Source organism: Cryptotermes secundus, unplaced genomic scaffold, assembly GCF_002891405.2.
Source record: "Cryptotermes secundus unplaced genomic scaffold, Csec_1.0 scaffold330, whole genome shotgun sequence".
Taxonomy (NCBI): Eukaryota; Metazoa; Arthropoda; class Insecta; order Blattodea; family Kalotermitidae; genus Cryptotermes; species Cryptotermes secundus.
The window spans coordinates 2,082,368-2,106,786 of NW_019734317.1; the positions used below are offsets into that span (position 1 = coordinate 2,082,368).

The 24,419-nt window shown below is 42.6% G+C and overlaps 1 protein-coding gene across 2 annotated transcripts in view; it reads left to right on the forward strand.

Annotated features, from left to right (window-relative positions):
* LOC111868576 (Krueppel homolog 1) overlaps positions 1-20,969 on the forward strand; it is a 33,898-nt gene extending 12,929 nt beyond the window's left edge. The window contains exons 1-2 of one of the 2 annotated variants that reach the window (XM_023859347.2): positions 17,360-17,499; positions 18,433-20,969. In XM_023859347.2, the coding sequence (XP_023715115.1) occupies positions 17,421-17,499; positions 18,433-20,291 (1,938 nt within the window). In that variant the 5' untranslated portion in view covers positions 17,360-17,420 and the 3' untranslated portion in view covers positions 20,292-20,969. Of the gene's footprint in view, positions 1-17,359; positions 17,500-18,432 lie in introns of those variants that run through there. The other variant, XM_023859348.2, reaches the window with a different exon arrangement.
* Positions 20,970-24,419: the final 3,450 nt, after the last annotated feature.

The following is a 24,419-nucleotide window of genomic DNA, read 5'->3' on the forward strand; positions in this document are numbered from 1 at the left end:
ACTCGGTCTTAGTGCATGAATCATTTGAATCTTGTACGCTCTTAGGCGGAGCCTTTTGTGGAGCACATCATGTAATTTGCAACTGCAAGCAAGCATCACGAATTGATTTGCGCGAATTTCCCTGGAATGCCCCTCTAATGCGGTTGACATTTTCTTCAGATGTCCGTGTTTTCCAGGAGACGCAACAGACTATTTGTAGTCCTCAGTTTGTTGTCCCAGAACCGAATGCTTTTCCTTGTAGGAGGTTGACGTCCATATTGCGTTCAAAAATGACGCTGGAGAGCCGTCAGACATTGCAACTCTGCTAGCCACAACACGTATTGAACCTGTTTCTGTGGTGTCGACATCGTTACTGAGCTCGCCGAAAGTCACCAGCCGGCGCATGCGCGTAAGCCGGGCATGAAAAAACTTTCAGAATTTACCTTCCTGATGACATAAACCGGATACGTGTATGACAGTTTCCGAGATATAATTTTTTTCTTTTTATTTTGGATACCTTTAATCCGGACACCCTGTATTCGAGGTGTAAAGCTGCATTGTGTCGATACGAATCAAGTTGAATTATGAAAGTTTTTATTGCACAAAAATGCAATCAGACCGTGTTCAAACATCAAAACAGGGCTTCCTTTCTGTGTGTTATTTTGTGCACCGCGTGCAATGAATGAATAATGAAGAAGCCCGGTAATTATTACTTTTCCTGACTGGAGCGGTTGTTTTGCTGTATGTTGAATGTCACATTCTGTGGGACCGTTTGCCTTCGAACCGCAGATTTCCCCATTTTAATTAAAGATGACCTACGAGCCTTATGTGTTCCTGAAACTGCTTCACGGAGCAACACAAAATGGCTTCGGGCTCTATGCCCCTAGTTGGGCAGTGTAATTGTTTAGACATCGCACAGCCTTTTTTGTGTTGTCTTCTGAATGGTTCTTAGATTTCTTTAACATCACTTAACTGTACGTATAGGCTATGTGTCATCGCATAAGATGAACAAATTCTGAAAGGTGAAGGCCTTAGAGGAAGGCAGTAGAGTTGCCTGTTTGAAGGTATTATCGTTGAGTTTGACTAGAGACTAAGAAAAGCTACGACAACTACAATCAGAATATCTGCGGTTCGTGCAAGATACTATTATGTAGCTCCCGTATGAAAGTCTCGAGCACTGTTGCAACGATAACATGTTGTGTTTCGTATGAGAGTACAGCAGAAAGGGAAGTAAATTAACATTGCCAATTTGACTTCGATTTAGAAAATCGAGGTAATTTGAGGAAGACAATACAGGAATTTGGCTGCAACGCCACCAGTGTTGGAGTAATAAGTAGGCTTTTTTCCCGTTAACTTGCGTTACTGGAAGAGAGTACGGATACGTTAGGACGGGACCTACTCGGACCTGCTGCAGAAGGACTTCATTGTTAGCTCTGCGCGGCGTGCGTGCGTGCTGCGCTGGGTGATGTAATTTGACATCCCTACCACGGGGCCGGTTGCACGAGGTCGGTGATCGCTATAAAAACTGTTCGTACTCCACGTGGCGGCGTGAGGCAGTGGTTTCTCGCCGCTGGGTTGTTGCCACACAGTTCCCCACAGTTGTCGCCTCAGCGAGAAGTCAGCTACTCGGCATCCCACCGCAGAGGGAGAGAGATGGCGAGAGTTCACGACAGCGTATGCGACGCATTGAGCTATTGTTGTGGAACTAATTATCAGTTGTTCTACATCTATCTTCATTCTTGTTTTCACGGCCTTTTTCAAAATAAACCACTGCATGTATTAACAATAACATTAGGACGTTTGATACAACCCAGTAAACTCTGGTAACGCTTTGTACGGGAAGGGGGAATCTGCACTAGTTGTTGGTCCAACTCAGTTTAGGTGCGTATCGGTTCAACTGAATTCTAACATTCTCATAAAAATTGGCTCATATTACATCAAAACTGGTGCGCAGCACAGAGCATACATCTCATTGTAAAATCGACAGTACGGCTCTTGTCAGAAAATATTGATCTATCCTTATGAGTAGTCCAGATAGAACATTGTTTGTCGTAATGTTGTCGATTTGTCGTTTCCATGGAAATCAAATGCAAACCGAGTTTGTTAGCTACAGTAGGACTACAAGATGGCAACAGTAGACGGCAGTATTTCAGTCCTAGTGCATTATGTGCTACAGAAGGCCGGATGGGCATTGCCTAGGCCTATTTTATATTTAAAATATTTTCTCTACAATAAGTCCTAGTGCATTGTCGATCTTTGCTGAAAAAAAAAGTGCCCTTGGACTACTACTACAACTGTTACCACCACCACTACCGCCGTTACCGGTGGTTTTATATTCTCATGTTATCAAGTTGTCTGTCCAGAAAGTTTCTCCTTCACAGCATACATATTAACGAAATCGTGTTCCTTAAGGGCATCCCAGTCCACTGTCACACATAGTGTAATAGTAAAGGTTCACCCGTGGAAATGAAAGTGGAAATTGCCGTAACTCCCGTTGAATTTTCAGTGGACATTCGACCAGTACTAACAAACGCACGATAGTAGAAGAGCTCTAAGGTTCAGCACAGGTAATAACAAAATCCGTAATTGAGTATGACACTGAGCCAGTTCCATCTGCCTCACATTACATTTTTTTGGTCTTCCAGGTAGAACCAGTGACTTCCTAGCGATCTATATAAAACTGACTGTGCTGGCGAGGACCAACAGTAAAATAGCAGTTGGTGAATTGCGAAGAGGTGCAGCAAGCGTTGCGCCTGCATAGAAAGACCGAGCCTTCCTGTTGTAGAAAAGGAAGCCTCACTTCTGAACACGTACGTGTCTAGAGAGACCTGAAGCCAAGTTAACCGACCCACCGACCTTCAGTTATCGTCTAAGCCTTTAAAGAAACCAATCCAGTTACAATTAATAAATTATTTACGGATACGCAGTATTATAAGTAGCATAGCAAACCTTACAACTACCGATATACTGTGTTCAGAATCGAAAAGAAAGCATTTGGACCTTTTTATTCGCTATTAGAGTTAATGTCTTTGTTGACTGTGTAGTAACTTTTTTTTTCAGTTGGTCCACATTTCAGTTCACAGACTTTAATTCGCAGCACAGTCCCGCCTCGCTAATTCATACACCCGTCGGAGTTTGCACAAACACATTATAAAAATAAAATACGGAACACCAGTGCCTAGTCAACCTTCGATTTCAGGTATCCATGGTTTTTCATTTTAATGCAGTCTTACAACCGCAGTATTTGATTTTTGTGTTATCTGCGATTTTGAATTTGTGTGCATTCGCACAAGGAATCATATTTGCTGGTGAATTCCACGGTATGGCATACGTTTTCATTTCAGTTGGTATCTGTTTCTGAAATAGATTTTTAAAGTGTTGGGTTGGTTGCTGCGTACTCTTTCCACGTCGCGACGGCTCTTTATAGGTTATTAGATGTGTGATTCTTTCCCCAGTATAAGAAATGCATCGATTCCAATATGTTGCTTTTTATTGTAGCAGCTCTTATTAAGAGTGTGGGGGTTCTCTTGTTTGTTTTTCGAGATGTACACTTTCCAGGCGGTTTCTTCACCAAAATTTATGTTTTAATTCCATATCGCCTCCATCCTATTCACATTCCCAGCATGTCGTAGCTGTTGTTAACTTTTTGTATAACTGTTTCCGAAAGTCTTTGCAGTGACCCGCTTTTATTGGACGAGCTTTAGTCGAGGAGTGAAAAGGTCCGGCGTGCTGTACTCGCTACATACACTCCAAGTAAGAATGTCGTTGGAGGGGCGGGAGCCACTCGCCATGCGTACTGTGTCGACCTTACGCATTTCAGCTTTAGCCATCGCCTATAGGTAATCATTTAAACGCGTGTGTTGTCGAAAAAGAGTGCTTTCCTCATTTCGTGACGTGACAACGCCATAATTGGACGTATCCTCATATCACAGTTCGATGTTGTCAGTTTTCCATGTAGCTAGGAGGAGGGGCGTAGAGATATCGCTCCTGTCACATTGTAGTTGTGATGTGTAGCACGTCAGAGGGTGGTATGATCAGTAGGCAACGTGTGAACCATACGAGAGTAACTGTGTAGATGAATGGGTAAAAAGAAGTAAATGTATCCCTCGGGTTAATTATCATGCAATGAAGACGTATGAGGAAGTGGAGGTATGGCTCCGTCATTCCTTACCTCGGCAGTAGACGGAGGTGAGTGGTCAGCTTCACGCCCCTGCTGCGTTAGCATCGTGGAATCAGCCCCTGAAATCCATCGTATAGGAGGCTAGGTGAACCCTAGAGCCGTACTGGACGTTACGGGGAAGAGAAAATTATTTTCCCAACCGGGAATTGAACCCGGACCCCTCGGTTGCCTAGCCCGTTAGTCTAGTCGCAGTACCGATTCCTGTGTCGCCGTAGACACATCTGAAACCACAATACACAATACTTCCTTTGTGCGGTGTACGTAAACCAGCATCCTATCCCCAAGCAGGATAAACTATCCTTTCACGGCTGCCCGCGAGGCCATATTCAGTATACTGTATAATCCCGTTGCCTTCCATACCTGGTGACATACTCATCCACAGCCCAAGGTCGCGTCATGCTTTGGTGCCAAGATTAATATTATTATGATATATGTATCCAAGCAGTAATTATCTGTATTAGTATAGGCCAACGAACAAATTGTCATGCTTGACATTATGAAAATAATCAAAGAATAATTGAAGGAAACGATGTAGTATATTGAAGAAGTATTCATTATTTGAACAGTGAGAATTATAACTGTATTAGTTCCACAAGAACTGTGCATAACGCACTTATGTAATCGGCCTACTAATTCGAGCTGTCTTTAATTTAATGGATCAACATTCTGTGTCCGGGAGCAGTTTTTGGGATCTTTTATGTTGAAATCGTACAAAAATAATTTAGAGATAAAGTGCAGGCACGACAAAGATCCTATCGTGGTAAAGTGTCACGTGTTGAACACTTACAGGAGACAAAGACAGAACTCCTTGTATTCTAGACTTCATGTCTATGTGGAGATCAGTGATCACAAGAGTATAGTTCGGACCTCTTAAAATTCGAAATTTCTTGGCTCGGTAACATCCGTAGTGCGGCGCGAATTTGGCTGTATCGGTATTACAGTACCAATACTCTTAACTTACTTACTCATGGAGCTGAGCCCTTCTTGAGGAGCCGCCAATTCTGCGGCTACTCAAGAATTTCCAAGCATTTTATGGAACCCGAAGGTTCATTACCGTGTTCACAGTACCCTACCCTTATTTAAAATAACTTCCATGCATTTTTTGTCATATGGTTCGGTAAATTCTCCGGTCTGGTCGCAGTGGTGACGGATTTGAGAAGTTCTGGCTGTACTGTCATCTGGGATATAACGATGTGTAGTCCGGTAGTTCATAGACGTTTCGGAAGAACGTACCGCCTCCATACTCAGAGGCGAAGATTGTGCAGAGCAAGTGACAGCACCGAGCTGCTTGCCGCCCGCTTAAATGCTGGTTATTTGCTTGGCTTATTTGACTCTACGGATGAAGGCGAGCTGTTTACCGCCTAGTTTTTGCTGGTTACGTGCATGGTTTACTCTTTGATTCGGGAAGATGGAGACAGTGGGTACTTCCGAAATGTCGGTGAATTTCCATCGGGCTACTGAGCGTTGTAGCCTAGAAAACAGTATACGTGAGACCTCTCAAATTCATTAGACGTGGCGTCATATCTCAACCGACAGTATTTACGATAGTCATAACTATGAAATGGACCTCCTCTGCGGTCTAGTGGTCAGAGTTCCTGGCTACATATCCAGAGGTCCCGGTACGATTCTTGCCGCTACCAGATTTTCTGAGAAGTAGTGGGTCTGGAACGGGGTCCACTCAACCTCGTGATGACAATTGAGGAGCTATTTCAAGGAAATGGCGGCTCCGGTGTAGAAAATCGAAATTAACGACCGTGGGGATTCGTTGCGCTGACCACGCCACACCCTCTGTCCTCTAAAGTTGGCACTAACTTCGCCGACAAGCGGCGGTCGCTCGGTCGGTATAGTTCGCTTGCGAACTAGAACCACCGAGTTTGTTTGTTTTTGTTTTGTATAACTATGAAATCAAACGTAACGTATTTGCTGCTTCAGTTCTTTACCCACTGGGTGGGCCGCACAGCTGGAATGGTTCCTTTCTGTGGTACAGCGCGGACTACACAGTACTCGCAGGTCAGCTGCTCTGGAGTAGCAGGTTTTGGTAATCTTCACATTGTTACTGAGTACACACCGAAGTCGTTGCTTGCTAAATAAGAGCGGTCTAAGTGTAAGTACCCTCCCTTATTTTTAGGAGATTGTGTATTTGAAGACCAGGACCAAGTGATGTGCACGCCTTCATAGGAGAGTGTTGGTGTGACTGCAGAATGTTGCAACCTTTTGGCTGTCATAATACGTGTGGGAACTGCCCACATTCAAGCAAGTGTGACAACGCAAGCGTTATTGCTTAGCAACGAGTAAACAGGGGTTGCTAGGGAACTTGCAAACACGGTGTTCGGCAACAGCAGTACCTATTACGTAACCGTTTTCTATATGTCCGACTCTAGGTTATATAAGAAGATACATTGAGTGGAAGTTACAGTTACAATTACAGTTCTAGATTCTACAGTTCTACAATTCTAGTTCAGCGTGTTCATTATTGTTATTATTATTATTATTATTATTCTTCAATTCTTCAAACGCAAATTCGTCTGTGTATACGGTGCAACTGTAATAAATACTATAGGACAGTTCAACTAGTGGTTGTCTCTTCATATGACATCCCACATTGGTGACCCCGACGTGATTTGAACAAGCCAATAATTCGGAGAAAAATTGTGATGTTGTTATTATAAGGTAAAGGTAAAGCCACATTTTCTCTGTGCTTAATTAAGTACAGGGAGGATTGTTACTATGTTGACCGGTTCCACGGTTCTTTGCTTTACGGCGGCCGGTGCGCCGCTTGCTGTGAGGCGAATACAAATTTTACCGATGAATCAGCATGCCCGACGACCGATAACGTTAGGATTGAAGGGAAAGTTTTACCTTTGTTCACAGATCACATGAGGTGTTGAAAATGCTGTCCCTCTACACGTAGACATTCCTCGCACAGGTCGAAAACATTCTGATTTACAATTTGAGGCTGTTCTGCAGGAATAGTTGCAATTTCCCTACGAATATTTTCTTTTAGTTCTTGCATTTGTGGGTTACTGTTGTAAACGTCGTCCTTCAAACAACCCCAAAAGAAAAAAATCACAACGATTGTGGTCAGGTGAATGTGCTGGCCAAATACCGCAGCTGATGATAATTCTGTTCCTGAAGGCATCGGACAAAGCCTGCAGTGCAGTGTGGGCAGTAGCTGAGTCTTGTTAAAGGCAGCCTTAGAGTCGATCTTTTGTTGATTCTGGAAAGAACTGCACGAGAACGGCTTGTACATATGTTTCGTAATTATTTACAATTTGAGGCTGTTCTGCAGGAATAGTTGCAATTTTCCTACGAATATTTTCTTTTAGTTCTTCCATTTGTGGGTTTCTGTTGTGAACGTCGTCCTTCAAATAACCCCAAAAGAAAAAAATCACAACGATTGAGGTCAGGTGAACGTGCTGGCCAAATACCGCTGCTGATAATTCTGTTCCTGAAGACATCGGACAAAGCCTGCAGTGCAGTGTGGGCAGTAGCTGAGGCTTGTTAAAGGCAGCCTTAGAGTCGATCTTTTGTTGATTCTGGAAAGAACTGCACGAGAACGGCTTGTACATATGTTTCGTAATTATTTTCTTAAAAACACAGGTCCAACAGTCCTTCTTGCACTTACAGCATACCAGACATCAACTTTCACTGGGCGGAGCGGGACTTCATGAGTTAAATGTGGATTCTGTGAACTCCGGTAGCGATCATTTTCTGTATCCCTGCAAGTGAAACCACGCCTCATCAGAAAAGAATATCAGTTGCGGATTGATCTCACCTTCGATGACAGAGTTTAGAAACCAACTGCAAAAATGAACCCTGCTGTCTGGATCACAGGGCTGCAAGGCGTGGATTACTGCTCTTTTATAGGGTCTAAGATTCAGCAATTGTGTTGCCCTTCTTGCACTAGACGTTGACACTCCAGTAACTTGAGCTAGACATTTCAGTGATCGTTTTGGTGTATGTTCAAGTCTGGCCCATATGTCAACTAAGTTCTCAGGAAGCACTCGGTGATTATGTTTTTGTTCTGGTCTCTTAAGAGTCCATTTGTTCTAAGTTTATTCACCAAGTTGCGAATTGTTTGTCTGCTTGGAACTCTTTCACCACGAAATTTACGTCAATTTTCGCCGACACTTTCCAGCATATCCGTATTTTACATGGATGTCATACAAAAATACGCGTTGCTCTGAAGTATACCGTACCATGACGTACCGCATTGCCCAGTATCTGTAACTGAGAAGAAAATGGCTAATGGAGCTGATAACTGCTGCCTACTGCTGAGAAATCATGAACAAACAGCCACGCATGAATTGCACTGCTCGATGTGAAACATAATGCCGTAAAGCGGTCCGCAAGTTAATTACTTCCCTTCATTCAAAAGGCTGTAGGCCATCAGGCATGCCGATTCATCGACAAACTTCGTATGCGTCTCGCAGCCGGCGGTGCACCGGTCGCTGTGAAGCGTAGAGCCGTGAACGGGTCAACAGAATTGAAAAACTCTTGTGTACTTTGCCGTGAAGACGTTTGGCAGACTGTATATATGTCTATAGCTCCATGTACTCTTTAACCTTGGCACTGAATGGAGGTGAGTGGTCAGCCTTACGCCTGAACTTCTTCGTTTCGAGGAAAGGACCTTTGGTACCCATAGAAGGTTCGGTGGGCCACAGAACTGGTCTGGACGTGGTGACGAAATATGTGTGCTCCTGCCGGAAATCTTATAGGTTCGGCCACACAGAGCGCTACGCTATGTTCGCTACGTACGCTGTATATATTCTGCGACGCAGCTAACATAGGGAACAGCGTACGTAGCGTACGGAAGTCTGTGTGGCCAGTCACATTGGCAGTAAAGGGAGATATTTTTCTGATCGTATAGCGAACATAGCGTACGTAGTGTGCGTTGCGTACGTAGCGCTCTGTGTGGCCGAACCTTAACTCAGTCGTCTAGCTGATAAGCTAAAAACTATCGCGTTTAATTTTGACGTGGTACATCCTGGTATAACAACACAGCGTGGCCTGAACAGCTGGACAACAACGCTAAAGAGTCCTGTTCTTGAAACAACGGAACCACAACGTGAACACATTCATCTTCCTTTAAAGAGAAAAAGTATAAAGACACGAACCAAATTGGTTCTAGATTTTAACAAAAGGTTCTTTAAACAATACTTTGTAAATAGACTCATTATAATAATTTATAAACGTTTTAACAAATTCAAGCATATCTTAGTAATTGTTAAAGGGTATAATATTTCATGTCTATGGCATTGTAATAGTAGTTTCCGTATGTATTTTCCCACCGTGGCGGCCCGGGTTCGATCCCGGGTCCGGTAAAGTGGGATTTGTGGTGGACAAAGTGGAGCTGGGGCGGGTTTTCTTCGAGTACTTCGGTTTCCCCTGTCAATCTTCATTCCACCAAATTCACCATCATCATAATCACCCGGGGCAGGCTACAATATAGACCAATCAGTGGCCGCCGTGCCGAGTGGACCCAACTGGACCCCACTCCCCACTAAGCGAATTAAAAACAATTTTTTCCCGTATGTATTGATACCCCCTCGTGGTGAGGGGGTTTGAGTATGCCAAGGACCCTGAGAGCTATACCAGCGGTAGCGTAGCTACTGGCAGGGCCTCCCTTGCTGGACAGGTCAAAGGGTAGGCATCAGACGAAGAGAGACACCAAAAACCAAAAACTGATGCCGGAAGCAGCGTCATCAGCAGCGACTTGAAGCACAGAACAAATGATGCTCGAGATGGTTCAAGTTCGTATAGCAACAGGCGTGACCAGAGTGGTTTGAACGGCTGTTGTACTGCGATGTGGAAAGCAAATGGAAAAACTACCACATTATCACTTTTCCTGGACAGTCTCTTTCCAAAAACAGAAGATCACATTAAGTGGAGGAACTGTTTTGGAAGAGACTGTGGACCTGTCATCTGACAGTTACTGATCAATCAATGTATTGATAATGTCCTTCTGAAGATGGTCGCTCCGACCGAATCATGTAAAGGATGAAACATTAAAGAACACAGCATTTATCAGTCACACTGGACGGCGTTAATAATCGTTCATACTATTGCGACTGATCTATTCTAGTCCTCTTCTTATTTGATGCCGTTTCAACTCACATTTCGTAAAAATTGGGGACTACATTTTTCTTTCCTCTTCTGTGCCACTGGTTCCAGAATTGGATATGGGTTTTATAACGACGTTTTTTTTTCGATTTCGTAAGTTGTATACCATTGTAGGCTGATTCTGAACGGTGAGTTGGAAAGTATATGGAAGGTGGTCTGTTTTAAGAGCATACTGTACTGTTTCCTGGGGGATTAAGGAAACCCACAAAACCTCAGAATAACCGGTATCCGGGTTGAAATTCGAAACCTCCCCCCCTTCTCATTACGTAGCAGGTGTGCTAATCATTCGGCCTATCATAACTCTCCCGTTCCGTGACGTAACTGCCCTTTGAAATTGTAGAATGGCATGCTTCTTACGTCGACCGTTTCGTAACCTTGGAAATCGTTTCTGGACTTTCACACTGTATTTGGGTATAAAATAATGGAGGATGAGAGGGACGGGACATGAACCACGCACGGGGAGTTAAAAAATGAATACGAAATTTCCGTGAAACCCCTTGAATGGAGACACAGATGTAGATAGGACGATAACATAAATTAATCTTAAAAGAAATAGACTGTGAGGCTTCTGCGGGCTTGAGTCTTCTGGTTCAGGATATATCCCGGTTGTAGGCTTTTGTGGACATGGTACCGAACCCTCAGGTTCCATAAATGACGAGGAATTTCTTGATAAACCGAGCGACTGTCAAGTTTCTAAAGCACGACTCTGCTCCACGAAGGTACACAAGTACACAAGTGGAAAAAGTGAAATTCTGTTACACAACTGCCCAGTTGGACAATTTCCGTTAGAACATTTAGTATGTTGTTAGAGGGAGGATATGAACATAAAAAGTAAGTAAAAAGTAAAGGTATTCTTGTAACAGGCCGTGAAGGCCATAGGGTTGTGAGATGTTGAGGTTCCCACATTATCTAGACAATCGGCTCATAGATGGCGGCAAGGTTGTCAGCCTTACGCGCCGGCCGCCCTTTACCCCCCAAGAATATTCCGGGTACTCATTTCTGTTGGAGGCTGAGTCGACCCCAGGGCCATAGTGCGGCTGGAAGGATTAGGTCAATTGAAAAAAAAATGCAATGACCTCATCGGGACTTGAACCCTCGACCTTCCAATTTGTAGCATAGTGCCTCAACCAACTACGCTACCGCGTGCCCCAGGGCATGGATACTGATCAAGGATAGGCCAACAGGCGTAGACTGTTTTGTGGATAGTTCACTTATTTAAATCGCACGAATTGTGCACATGAACATTTGTATGTTTCATATCCTACAGCTAAGAATAACATCCTTGTTGTACACTGCAGCCCCAACGATTTTTTCGTTTTATTGCAAGTTAATTCGCTTGCGAAGAAGGTACGACGGCAGACTTGTGACATATTGCCAAAGACAAAACAAACTCGGGTTCTTACCATAACCACAAGAATGCTGATTCAAGAATTCATACAAGTTTGTTGCAATAGGTCACGGTAACACGGGTTGGTAGATGAAGATAAAAATGTAGATACGAGGAACTTACGTCAACGAACAGGCGAGATTGCAGTACGACGACAGTAACTAACGTTGCCAGAAAGGAGGAAAATTGTGACGACGAGGATCTCGCAGTCCTTATGAAATTCGAGGCTTGGAGATAACAAAATGTATCATGTATAGAAAGGGACAGAAGGGTATCACGTCAGTATCCACCGTCAAGAGGCAGCCACACCATCATGGAGAACTTTCTTCGATTCTTTGATCTAGTATCGCTCGCTTCCTACATTAAGTTAAACCAAGATTGTCAGTGAAGCTTTAGTAACCAACCAATAATGAGAACCGTCCAGCAATACCAGAGTACTGAGAATACTAGAATCCCGATGAGGTATGTCTTTTTCAATTGACCTAATCCTTCCAGCCGCATTGTGGCTCTGGGGTCGACTTAGCCTCTAACAAAATTGAGTACTAGGAATCTTCCTGGGGGGCGGCCTGTGCAAGAGGCTGACATCCTTAACATTTCACAACCCTATAGGCCTCCACGGCCAGTTACAGGGATAGCTTTACTTCTTACTTTTAATGATTCCGCCTAGTGTATGTATGACATCTATTGCTGTTTCAGTAGTCCATTAATATATTTATACTGTCCGAGCTAGGTGCTGTTAGTGCAGTTGGACTGTCACACTATAATGCGATTTGAGTAGAAGTGGTATACTAATCTACCACACTCCTGATCATGTAAGCAGTATGTATTTGTTATGACTTTTTGCTTTCATTTTTATTGATTGTAACAATCATGATTTTCATCTTGTAGTAATCAATGAATAAATGGTCAACTTACGTAAAATAAAGTGAAGAAATAGATTTTTTGTGCCTACAGTATTGGCTGGACGGCTGGGGTTTGATTCCCTGCAGGGTCAAGATTTTTCTCTTCACACTGTCTTCACTGGCTCTGAGCGCACCCAACCTCTTATGCAGTGGGTACATGGGACGCTTCCCTGGGGTTAAAGCAGCCGAGGCGTGAAACTGTCTACTCATCTCAATCTAGTGCCGAGGTCAAGAATGGTGGAGCTATACCTCCACTACCCCATACGTCTTCTGCTTAATTAATTAAACACAGGGACAACTTTACAGGCCTACATGGGAAAATAATTACTGATCGAAAGGGTTGGTCTGGCGTTAATACTCTAGACTTGTATTTGGAAGGCGTTCGGTTCTCATCTCGGCCTGGACACCAGATACACAGAGTAAGGTTTATCGTGGCTTTCCTCAGTTCCTCAGGTAAATGCCTGGATAGTACCTCGATTAGACCACGACCTCTTCCTTCCAGATCCTCTCCAATTCATCATGCATATATCCAACCATCCGACGTATATAGTCTCGCTCTCGAAAGCATCGTTAAATAACCTACCGAGAGAAACATGCAGTTGGTTTTGATAACTCATACAAGAGGTATTGGCAGTTGGTTTTGATAACTCATACAAGAGGTATTGGCAGTTGGTTTTGATAACTCATACAAGAGGTACTGGCAGTTGGTTTTGATAAATCATACAAGAGGTATTGACAGTTGGTTTTGATAACTCACACAAGAGGTATTGGCAGTTGGTTTGGTAACTCAAACATGAGGTATTGGCAGTTTGTTTTGATAACTCATACAAGAAGTAAGGCCGTTTGTCTTGATAACTCATACAAGAGGTATCGGATTTAATATTAAGCTCCTTATGGGCCAGCTGCATATTTTATTCCGATTAATTGTGCCTGAGATTTTTCATTCAGTAAAAAATTACCGTCTCGGGGGGCATAACTACCGAATTATCAAATCAACGAAAGCTAACTCCTTGGTAATAGAACTCAAGATTCAACACCGTTAATAATCCTCGTCGCGCATTTCCATAAAAGCAACTTTAATAATTTCAGTTACATGAGCATGTATGTGAAGAACTATTGGCCATGGCTTATGATGATACTTCTTTTTTTCACTATTACCGGATTCGAGACAGGACCGTTTAAGGAGGCTTCTTCCCCCTCTTAATTGTCGGAATGTTAGAATGATTTGAAAAATGTATTCTGACATTGACTAGTTTGGGGGGGATATTTGTATCATAATGTACTTAACAACAACTTTTCCACTGCGTTAATTATGCATCGGTGAATAACAGGAAATGAGGAAGTTCATAAATATACGCATACATTAACAACTCTAGCTTTTTCGCTTTGTTATTACCTCTAGATTGTCAATTCATGAATGCTGACGTTCATCGCTGCCTTCAGAATAGCGGAACGAACGATATGTGGTAAAATCAGTCCAGCGATTAGCGAGTCATGAAATGACACAACATAAAAGAAAAATCTTTTTTTAATTATACTGAAACCCGTAAGAGCTGCACAGAAAGTGTATAGGATTTCATTTTGTTCAATTTTTTGCGCTAATAAATTTTGGCGAGATACACCCCAGATGTGGACCGCCTCTGTGGTCTATTGGTCAAAGTTCTTGCTACAAATCTAGAGGTCCCAGGTTCGATTCCCTTTGCTACCAGATTTTCTGAGAAATAGTGGGTCTGGAACGGAGTCCACTCAACTGCATAAGGAAGGAAATAGCGGCTCAGGTCTATAAAACCGAGATTAACGGCCATGGGGATTCGTTGCGTTGACCACGCGACACCCTCTATCCGCTAAAGTTGGCACTAACTTCTCCGAGCGGCGGTCGCTCGGTCGGTATAGTTCTCTTGTGGATTAAAGGCCACGGAGGAGGAAACTATAACTTAATTTAAAGTCGAACTCTAGGAGCCGTGATGTAGAAAAATGTATTCTGTGAGAGTGACAAAGATCACCGTTTGAATCCTGTGAATCCTTTCCATCTCCTAAAATAAAGACCAGGATGCCAGTGACATGTCTGCCAGTGGGTTTAGTTGAACCCATCAAGTGATACAGAAAGCTTTTATATTGTTTGAGTATTCATATTCAGGTTAAATATTTGGTAACGACAGTAAGAAATAAAAAATTATATTCACGAAGAAGGTAAGTTGTTCAGGAAATTCTTGCTGGCACAGAAAGCGCTACCTGCAACAGGCCGTGAAGGCCCGTACGGTTGTGAGACTTCGGGGCTCCCACGTTTTCTAAACAATCGGCTCACATATGGCCGTGACCCAAGAGCCGGTCGCTATTTCCCCGCTGCTTCATAAATTATATAGCTAAATATTGGTGCTTCCTCATCCGGGAGTTTACTTGAATAATGATTTAGAAATGTTAGCGGTAATAAAGGCTTAGGTCCTAATGAGGTGCAGAGAGTAGATAATTAAGACGATAAATTGTAAGAAGAGTAATAGTCTGTAAGATCTGAGGCTTTCACGGCGGTGACTATGAAGAAAGCAGTCTTCTGGGATTTGGCACCGTGTATATGTGGTGTTAACCGACGTTTCGGAGGAACGTATCGCCTCCATCTTCAGGGTAGAAGAAAAATATAAGAAAACCGCAAGCGAAGAGACCGTGAGAACCGGTAAAAGCAGACTGGTGTCCAGTCTGCTTTTACCGGAAGATGGAGGCGATACATTCCTCCGAAACGTCGGTTAACACCACATATACACGGTGCCAAATCCCAGAAAACTGCTTTCTTCAGAGTAATAGTCGTTGGTCGCTATTGTTTAACGACGGTGTTCTCGCTGTATAGATTATAGTATTGCCTGATAAGATACGAGGATGAAGTGAGTAGTAAGACTCTATATTGATGATTTCGTGACTTATTTTAAGGTCATATCCTGGAATTTTCCTGACGAGACAGAGAACATAGGAGCTAGCCGTTAGCATGATCGAAATCAAACCAGTTACTGACCAAGACTTTAACGTTACAGTAGTCTGCTTGGTAAGGCGATGCTGATCATAATAGCATAATGATGATGATATACAAAAATGACAGATGACTGTTCATGTAGAATGTGCCAGCGATTTGACGAGACATTAGAATACTTCATAGCGGAAAGTCCATCTCTGGCCAAGGATGAGGATACAAAACTTCGTTGGAAGGTTCTGCACACACATCTACATTTCAGTGTCAGTAAACAAGCCAGAGTAAAAGTGGAATGAAACAAAGTGGCACGAAGATATAGGCAAAAAAGGTACAATTATACCTGGGTACCGCGTAATAAAGACATATGAGGGAGTCCAGGTATAGCTTCGCCATACTTAACCTCAGTAATATATGGGGATGAGTGGCTCCGCCATGCTTAGCCTGACAGCTAGATGGGGGGTGACTGGTTAACTTCAACACGCCACTGCCACGTCACCGACGCGCAAACAGCCCGTGGTATCCATTGTATAGGAGGCCGGGTGAGCCTCGGAACTGGTCTGCAAGTTATGGAGAAGGGATCGAGAAGTTCTGGGAAGAACTACGAGTAATGGTCAGCTTTCCTGTTTATATGACACGCAGCGCATAGAAAACGACGTTTCCAGCAGTTTTACGATGCCTGTGTTTTCGTTGCAGCGGCAACGTGTATAACGAGCTGTTGCCTAGTAACAATTGGGGGGAGGGATGTACATACACACAGACACAGCAATGTTATCTGACAAGCCTACTTTTATTTTATTTTATATTTTCGAAATAGAGAAAGCACGTAGGCCAAAACGTATTTGGACTTCCCTTAAGGTATTCGGAAATATTGTATGTAATTCTTATCTCTCCCATGTTTGCTACACGTACTGCCCATCTCATCTTACAAACAGTGTGAGATTAAGTCAACGAATTATGAAGCACCTTATATAATTTTCTCCATCCTTCCGTTACTTCATCCCACTTCGGGCCGATGTTCGCGTTAGCGCCCTGTGTTCCAGTCTTCATCCTATTCTTCTCTTAATGTGAGAGACGAAGCTTTACTCACAGTTTTGTATATTATAATCTTTAGTTTTTAAAATATAGATGGGACGATACAATATTCTGATTAAATAATAAACATTCGTAGTATTTAATCTGAGCCGATTGTCAAGGTAATGTGGGACCCTTAACATCTCACAACCTTATGGGCCTTGACGGCCTCATACATGGATAGCTTTACTTTTACTTTTAGTATTTAATCTGCTCATTAACTTCTTCGCGAGTGATTTTGGGTTTGGTAGTCACCAGCTAGTTGAACTTGCCACATAGTCTCTCACCCGCCTGGCCCCCACGTTCTCTGGGTACTGCATTCGGGTGATAAGGCGTCAACACTGGTTTTGTTAACAGTGCATTTGTTTAATTTTAATTACAGCAATACCACTCTCCTGAATCATCTACGTGAGAAACCCATTTCGTGCGCCGCTCTCGCTTTCATTAGGGTCGGAAGCTAAATCGGAGAAGCAAGCCCGCGAACTGACCTTTCACAAGCCAAAGTCGAGGAAGCTATTCCGTCACTCGTGGAGCCCACACGTGGATGCAACTTAGGAGGGGGGAGATACGAACTCGTTCGGTAAGCTTCGGATACTTTCGTCTCTGTCATGACATCAGTTTGCGCATGAGCGGTTGTGCCCATTGCGCCACTCCCCCAGCGTTGCTCCTACGAGGGCTACCTTGCCACGTGCTGTCAGTAGGGGAAGCGATGTAAATACCATAACTCCGATACAATGCTCCGGAGATCCCAACTCATTCAGTCCGTGGTTTGGCAGCAAGTTCGACGGATACCTTTGTAAGATTGCTTGACCGCTGTGCAGTATGGAGGATATATGGGAAAAAACGCAAAAGGAATGGATAAAGAATTTGTTACTCGCCTATAAGCCGAATACATTGCCCGGTAAGAATTGTAAGGTCCCATATCTGCGAACTGTATTTTGTTATGATTACGGCAGTTTTATAGCTCCTTTTAGTGGTAGAAGTTATTCGGAAGAAGCTAACGGGACAGTTCCAGAATTCGAGAACTTTTGGTTTGAATATCTTCAGTAATTTATTCCAACAACACGTGAAATGATCACGTGCCGTGTTTTTATTATACTAATCTGTTAAGTAAATATTTTGATTTTGAAAATTAATCTCAATGAGGCAAATAACAAATACCGATTGTTTTTACAATACACCCCCCTCACATAAATCTGACTAGTGACGAAAATCCATGGTCGTCAAATTATTAATTTATATTTATTTTGACTGATAAGGTATTTACGTTCATAATGAGAACAGCAACAAAGATATTTGCAGCCATATTTATGCACAAACGCAAAACGCTATTTACGTTCAACAAAAATATATGTACTAAACGTAACAGATATAAAAAACATTAAAAATATTAAACATTAATTCCTGAGAGGTGTCAGTTTTGTGTTACTGATAACGGTGTGGAAGTGGCAGTTTTAGTAGGATGTGGCACAAATCCGCTAAGTATAGAAGTCCTTTGTAACATGGCATATTGAGTTGCTCCATATTTATTAAAAATGTTTTGGAATTTAAAATAATAGCTGCCAAATACCAGACTGCAACGATTTTATATACTTTTTGTATTTTTATAGGAATTAGTAATTCATTTTATTTAAGTGCATTAGAGTAATGCCAAAATATGTGTACGGGCATAAATACGTATTGGCTATGTGCTGCATTTACAACCTTAAGTTTGCGAAAGGGAACGTTATTGGTCTTCTACTCCGAAGTGCTTTCTTTTGTTTTCATCAGTGATTAGAAATAATTAGAACTTCTGTGGCTTGGCTTTCTGCTGATAATATGACGTCTGTTTCAGATAACATCTGGAGCCGAGTATCCGAGATGGTGGGTTACTTCAACGCCGAGGACGGTTCAGGTTGCGGTGGTGCGGAGTGTACTGGTCCCATGGTGCCCGAGCAGCACCCCGACGAGCAAGAAGCACCCGTCAAGCGGCTAGTGTGCAGCCCGGATTTGCCTGTCTTCTCGCTAACACATGCGTTCGAGGAGGCTGCGGCGGCCGCCGTCGTTGAGTCGTCTGCATCCCCAGCCTCCGCCCCAGTGCCGGGAGATAAGGCGTATGAGTGTTCGTTCTGTCACAAGACTTTCCCACAGAAGAACACGTATCAGAATCACTTACGTTCCCACGGAAAGGAAGGCGAGGATCCGTACCAATGCAACATTTGCGGCAAGACATTCGCTGTTCCCGCCCGACTGACACGTCACTACCGTACACACACGGGTGAAAAGCCATACCAGTGTGAGTATTGCAGTAAGTCCTTCTCCGTGAAGGAAAATCTTAGCGTCCACAGACGCATACATACGAAGGAGCGACCATACAAGTGCGACATTTGCGCCAGGGCTTTCGAACACAGTGGCAAGCTGCATCGCCACATGCGAATCCATACGGGCGAGCGCCCGCACAAGTGCGGAGTCTGTGCCAAGACTTTTATTCAGAGCGGACAGCTCGTCATCCATATGAGGACCCACACGGGCGAGAAGCCCTACGTGTGCGCAGCGTGCGGCAAGGGCTTCACCTGCTCAAAACAACTGAAGGTGCACACGCGTACCCACACCGGAGAGAAGCCGTATTCCTGCGATATTTGCGGCAAAGCGTTCGGCTACAACCACGTGCTGAAGCTCCACCAAGTGGCACACTACGGAGAAAAAGTGTACAAATGTACCATATGCAGCCAGACATTTACGTCAAAGAAGACCATGGAAGTTCACATCAAGAGTCATTCGGAACCCTCGAGCACAGCTCGGAGCCCGCAACCACCCGCAGCGCCCTCGACAGGGCGACAGAACACCGATCTCGGCGAATCATCATGCGCGTCATCCAGTAGTGATAAGGAGAACAAGAGCGACAGCGATTGCGAACATCCGCCCCGGATTCCACCTGTCGAGAATGAGTTTGACTCAGCCTCTCCGAACACAGCAGTGCCCTTCTCCCCACCTGTACCGTTGCCCCAGCAAGAACAGTCACAGCCACACCCCAATATGCGGGAGCTCTGTTACTATCTGTACCCTGGCGGAACGCCGTACCAGCAGCGTTTTCCGGCGTCCTCTTCCTCCGGGGTAAACCCCGTTCTACTTGCTGTCGCCGCAGCTGCATCTGAGGGCCGGAGCTTGTCACCTCTTCCCGGCACAGAAGAGCGGAATGAAGACAGTGTAGTATTACGGAAGCGGCAGGAAGAGTTCCCACCGGAGCCTTCACTGCCCGTCACAGAACCCTCAGTGTACTTGTGTCCAGAACCCCTCCCATCAATGCAGCGGCGATCGTCGCCATACCATTTTCAGCTGCCACCACCAGAGTACCTGGAGGAGCCTGTGCACATTAGCTTGCCATTGACGCCTGCTTACAGCAGCCCCAGTAGTAGTAGCAGCTCCAGCAGCAGCAGGCAACGACGACCAGAGGATGCAGATGAGTCAGAGATGGAACCCTCGGTTTCAGCAGATGAGCAAGACCCTCTCCTGACACCCCCCAGTAGCAACCCTGTGAGTCCTGTCCCCTCCACCTCTCCAGACCCAGTTGATCTCGCCACAGTCAGCAGGGAGGTTCTCATTCTGCCACCACGAAAACGCTCAAAAATGATACTCAAATCCATGGAAACGGCAGCGCCAGAAGTGGTGTCTGTCCGATCTAGATCGGTCATTCACTACGCAAGGGCCTCGTAATGAACTCAGGCTCAAGGTTAAAAAGGTTTGATCTCACAGACTGATCTTCTAGCTAGCACGGAAACCTCAATAATGTCTGTGATAAATGTGGTATTCAGGCCTCTAAGGCAAAACAGTGTTCCATTCCGAATTAATAGTGTGCGCCATTGCACTTCACAGAAGCAATAACATTAACATACACAGAAGTCAGTGTCCACAGAGTTTTTGGAATTGGAGTGACATTGTTTCTGAAATACGTTTATATATGTGTAGGCACTTGTCTTATGTGGGCAGATGAAAATTATGTTCCAAATCAACTGTTGCAAGAAAATATGCTTCATCGTGTGCATGTATTGTAAATAGTATAAAATACCAAGACTGTAAATATAATTTAGTGTTATTTTACCGCCAGTTCCTTATGTGAGCATGCAGGTTGTATACTTTACTGATTTTGTACATAAAAAACCCAGCTTGTATGTAGATTTAATAGAAATGGAATATGAATTGTAAGTGCCATGTAACCGATGTCAATATAAGTGTCCTAGTGTAGTTTGTCATGTGTTTACACAGGTGTCCACTATGCACTAATATGATAAGCCTTCTGGAATGCAGGTGATTCTTGAAGGTCAAGAAGTAGCAGAGAATGTGATGTAAACGTTTTGTTAAACCTTTCACAAAACCATATAATGTGTTCAGAGATTAATCGTAACTTTCTGTCCAGTTTCTAGTCATTTTAGTTTCTCCAAATTTCCTAAGATATATAAAGCTGCTTCTTAAGAAACTAAAGTCAACGTTGGCATCACTTGCAGGCAAAATTCCTCAATACAAATTTAAAGATATCAGTAGTGTAATTCTTGATTTAGATCAGAATTTGCGTTAACGAATGGTATAGACATAATTTAGTTACTGGCAAGTTATGTAAGAAAATTAAAGATTTGAGGCTTTCACGGCGGTGACTATGAAGAAAGCAGTCTTCTGGGATTTGGCACCGTGTATATGTGGTGTTAACCGACGTTTCGGAGGAACGTATCGCCTCCATCTTCAGGGTAGAAGAAAAAATANCTGTTATGTGATTTCTTAATTCTTGTTCATATAGAACTGCTGCAAGGTAGTTTATATATAATATGACAGAACTGTGAGAAAATAATTTTCATTCTTTGTTCTTTGTCACGCTTGATACGTGCTAAAAGAGTGCATATGGAAACATAATTCACCAAAGAAAATCTGAAACTTATTTTATGTTACTCTTTGTGAACATAAAACTTTCAGTAAAGGAATATGTTTACCTGTATATCCTATATCCACATATAATGTCACTGTGTAGGTCTACCACCAGAATACTGTTTGAGTTTAGTTCAGCTATATTTGGAAAAATATTTATTTGATGTTAATATTTTTATTAGAACACAGTTGCGTTGAAATGGTTAGAAATCGTGAGTTTTTCTAGTAGTGAAGACCAATAAAATCTTTTCCCGCCACTTTCACAGCCTGTTCCAACCCAGAATTAATTCTCAAACTATGAATCCTTCACCATTTCGTAAACGTCCTTGGATGTGGAAGTAGTCCATAACAAGCCTCTTACCTGCACAGGACAAAACAGTAGAGAATCCCCACAGACATTCTGGGTGGGAATTGAATACATGTGGTCTGAGACCACATAAGTCTTGGACTCCGCAGCCATGTAACTTGTCAACTGAAAGAAGAAAAAATTAATATGTTACATAGAACGTAATAGAATTGTTTATGTAGTGCTTTTGAGAGTAATGTAGATATATGTAACTAGAGATCCAGTAAACGAGCTGGATGGTCATTTGTTTCTTTCCAACTTTAATGTTACCACCAGTTGGCTGATGTAGAGTTTTTCTGAACTTCCATTCCAATTCCTAGTAACGAGAATGACTTCCATATTTGGGCGGAACAAATGTGGAAGTGTGGTCACATTCGATGAATGCAGGTCTATCCAAATTCTGGCAACTGATATAACGTGTTTAGCTAAATTTGATGTTCCCTTCCGATACACCACTGCCCAACAAAGCATCTCAGAAGACGTGGGTACACATCACGCTGCTTTATAACATTTTATTCGTTCTTGGATGCGTTAAAATAATTACACGTATGCTAAACAATATAAGAACAAAACACCTAAAAAATTACTTGAATCTTCAGTCAAAAAAGCTCATTTACTGTATTTAGCCTTTTAAATATCAGACATGTTTTTAAGTTCAGTTGGTTTTAATTATGTCAGATTAAATTATATTTATACTGTTCAGGGAAAAGCCGGGATTGCGCAGTTGGTATAGCGACTGGCTATGGGCTGGTCGACCAGGGGTCGAGTTCGAATCCCGATGTGGGAAAGAATTTTCACTTCTCCATGTCGTCCAGACCGGCTCTGGGGTCCACCCAACCTCTTATCTAATGGATACCGGGGGTAAAGCCGGCGGAGCGTGAAGCTGAGCACTCAACCTCCAACTAGTGTTTAGGTCAAGAAAACATGGGTCAATACATCCACTCCCTCATAAGTATTTATGGCGTAGTGCGTAATTAGTGAAGCACGGGGACAACTTTACTTTTTTACCTTAATGTTAAGGGAAAATTTCATTTGAAGAATGTTAAACAAAAGAGTCACATCTAATAAAACAGATCTACCAGAGCATATGTAACACCCCTCTTATATTTAGAATAATACTTCTGATGACAACATTCGAGTTTAATTTAATATGGGTGGGATCTGCTCCCGTCATCAAATGTTTGTTATGATTAGATGGCTGTTATTTGAATTTTACTTAAATATTATTATTTATTTGACGCTGGCACATTATCTGCAATGATTCTAACCAAGCTGTCTGTATAAAAAACATCGTAACCTCTTCAGTGTTGCGAACAAGATAACATAAACTTGAAACCCATCATTTTTCTCCTGTGTAATTTTTTTTTAATTCGCTTAGTGGGGGGTGGAGTAAAACTGGGTCCCCTCAGCACGGCGGCCACTGATGGCCTATTGTAGCCTGCACCGGGTGATTATGATGATGGAGAATTTGGTGGAATGAAGTTTCTCCTGTGTATATTTGGTGTGTGACATCAAACAAAATCTCTCCTGCCATCTCTTGGTATCTCAGTTTAACATGTGTTTGAATACCAATCACAATGGAAGTATACAAAACAAGAAGGCATATTTGCTAAAAAGTTTTCAGCTTAGAGAAAGAATTTATTCCATACAGTTTATTTGTGACTGGAATATTGTGTGTGGTGTAGTCCACGAAATGTGGTTTGTTTATAAAGTATGAAACTTCATCTCAGCACTGACAAAACATTCTGTATTTTATGCAATTGAGTGTTAGTGATATATCCTGTATTCTTTCCAATAAATGTTAACATTAACACCGAATCCGCTTTTGATATTACTGATAAGATTTGACAAAACAGGTTACCAATATGAAAGGACTAAGTAACAAAAGACTGTATCTTTACAATGTTCTGTAAATCTCTTATATGTGCAACAAAATCATTGCTAATAAGCTGAAATTCACCATCTACGTTGTTTTAAAAGATCCATAATTTAAAGAGTGACAGAATCTTTCACTAAATATTAAATTTTATATACAAAGGCATGCCACATGATATTAAGAAGAGTATTTTCTACATCTTGTAATGTGATGATAAGTCAGCTTCAGATCCATTAGAATGCCAAGGGCATGCACGGTTTCCCTTGTGGAGGTATTTCGAACAAGCAGTAAACTGGTGAAGTACGCTAACAGTGTTAATCCCTGCGTGTATAGGGATATAGATATGCATACACAAAAAGGGTCATCTTGCAGTGATAGTACATTTTAACACTTGATAGTAATTCATTATGATAATTTTGAGTTTGGTGTACATGACCACAGTACCATGTCACATTAATTCATTAGAACTTCGTTCACGTTGTCATAGAAATGAAAAACAAAATTGAATCTTACAGTTTGAAACTGAGTTTGGATGCAACATGATTGACATAACGCACAACAGTGGTCATATATACATGTAATTTATTATTGTTTCAATATGTCTGAGTTTTCAGAAATCGTATTATTGCAAACCACTGCAGTGCACGAAGTGTATTTAATAACATGAAAAGGTTAGTAATGGGGATTGTTTTTGTGTCTCAAGTGT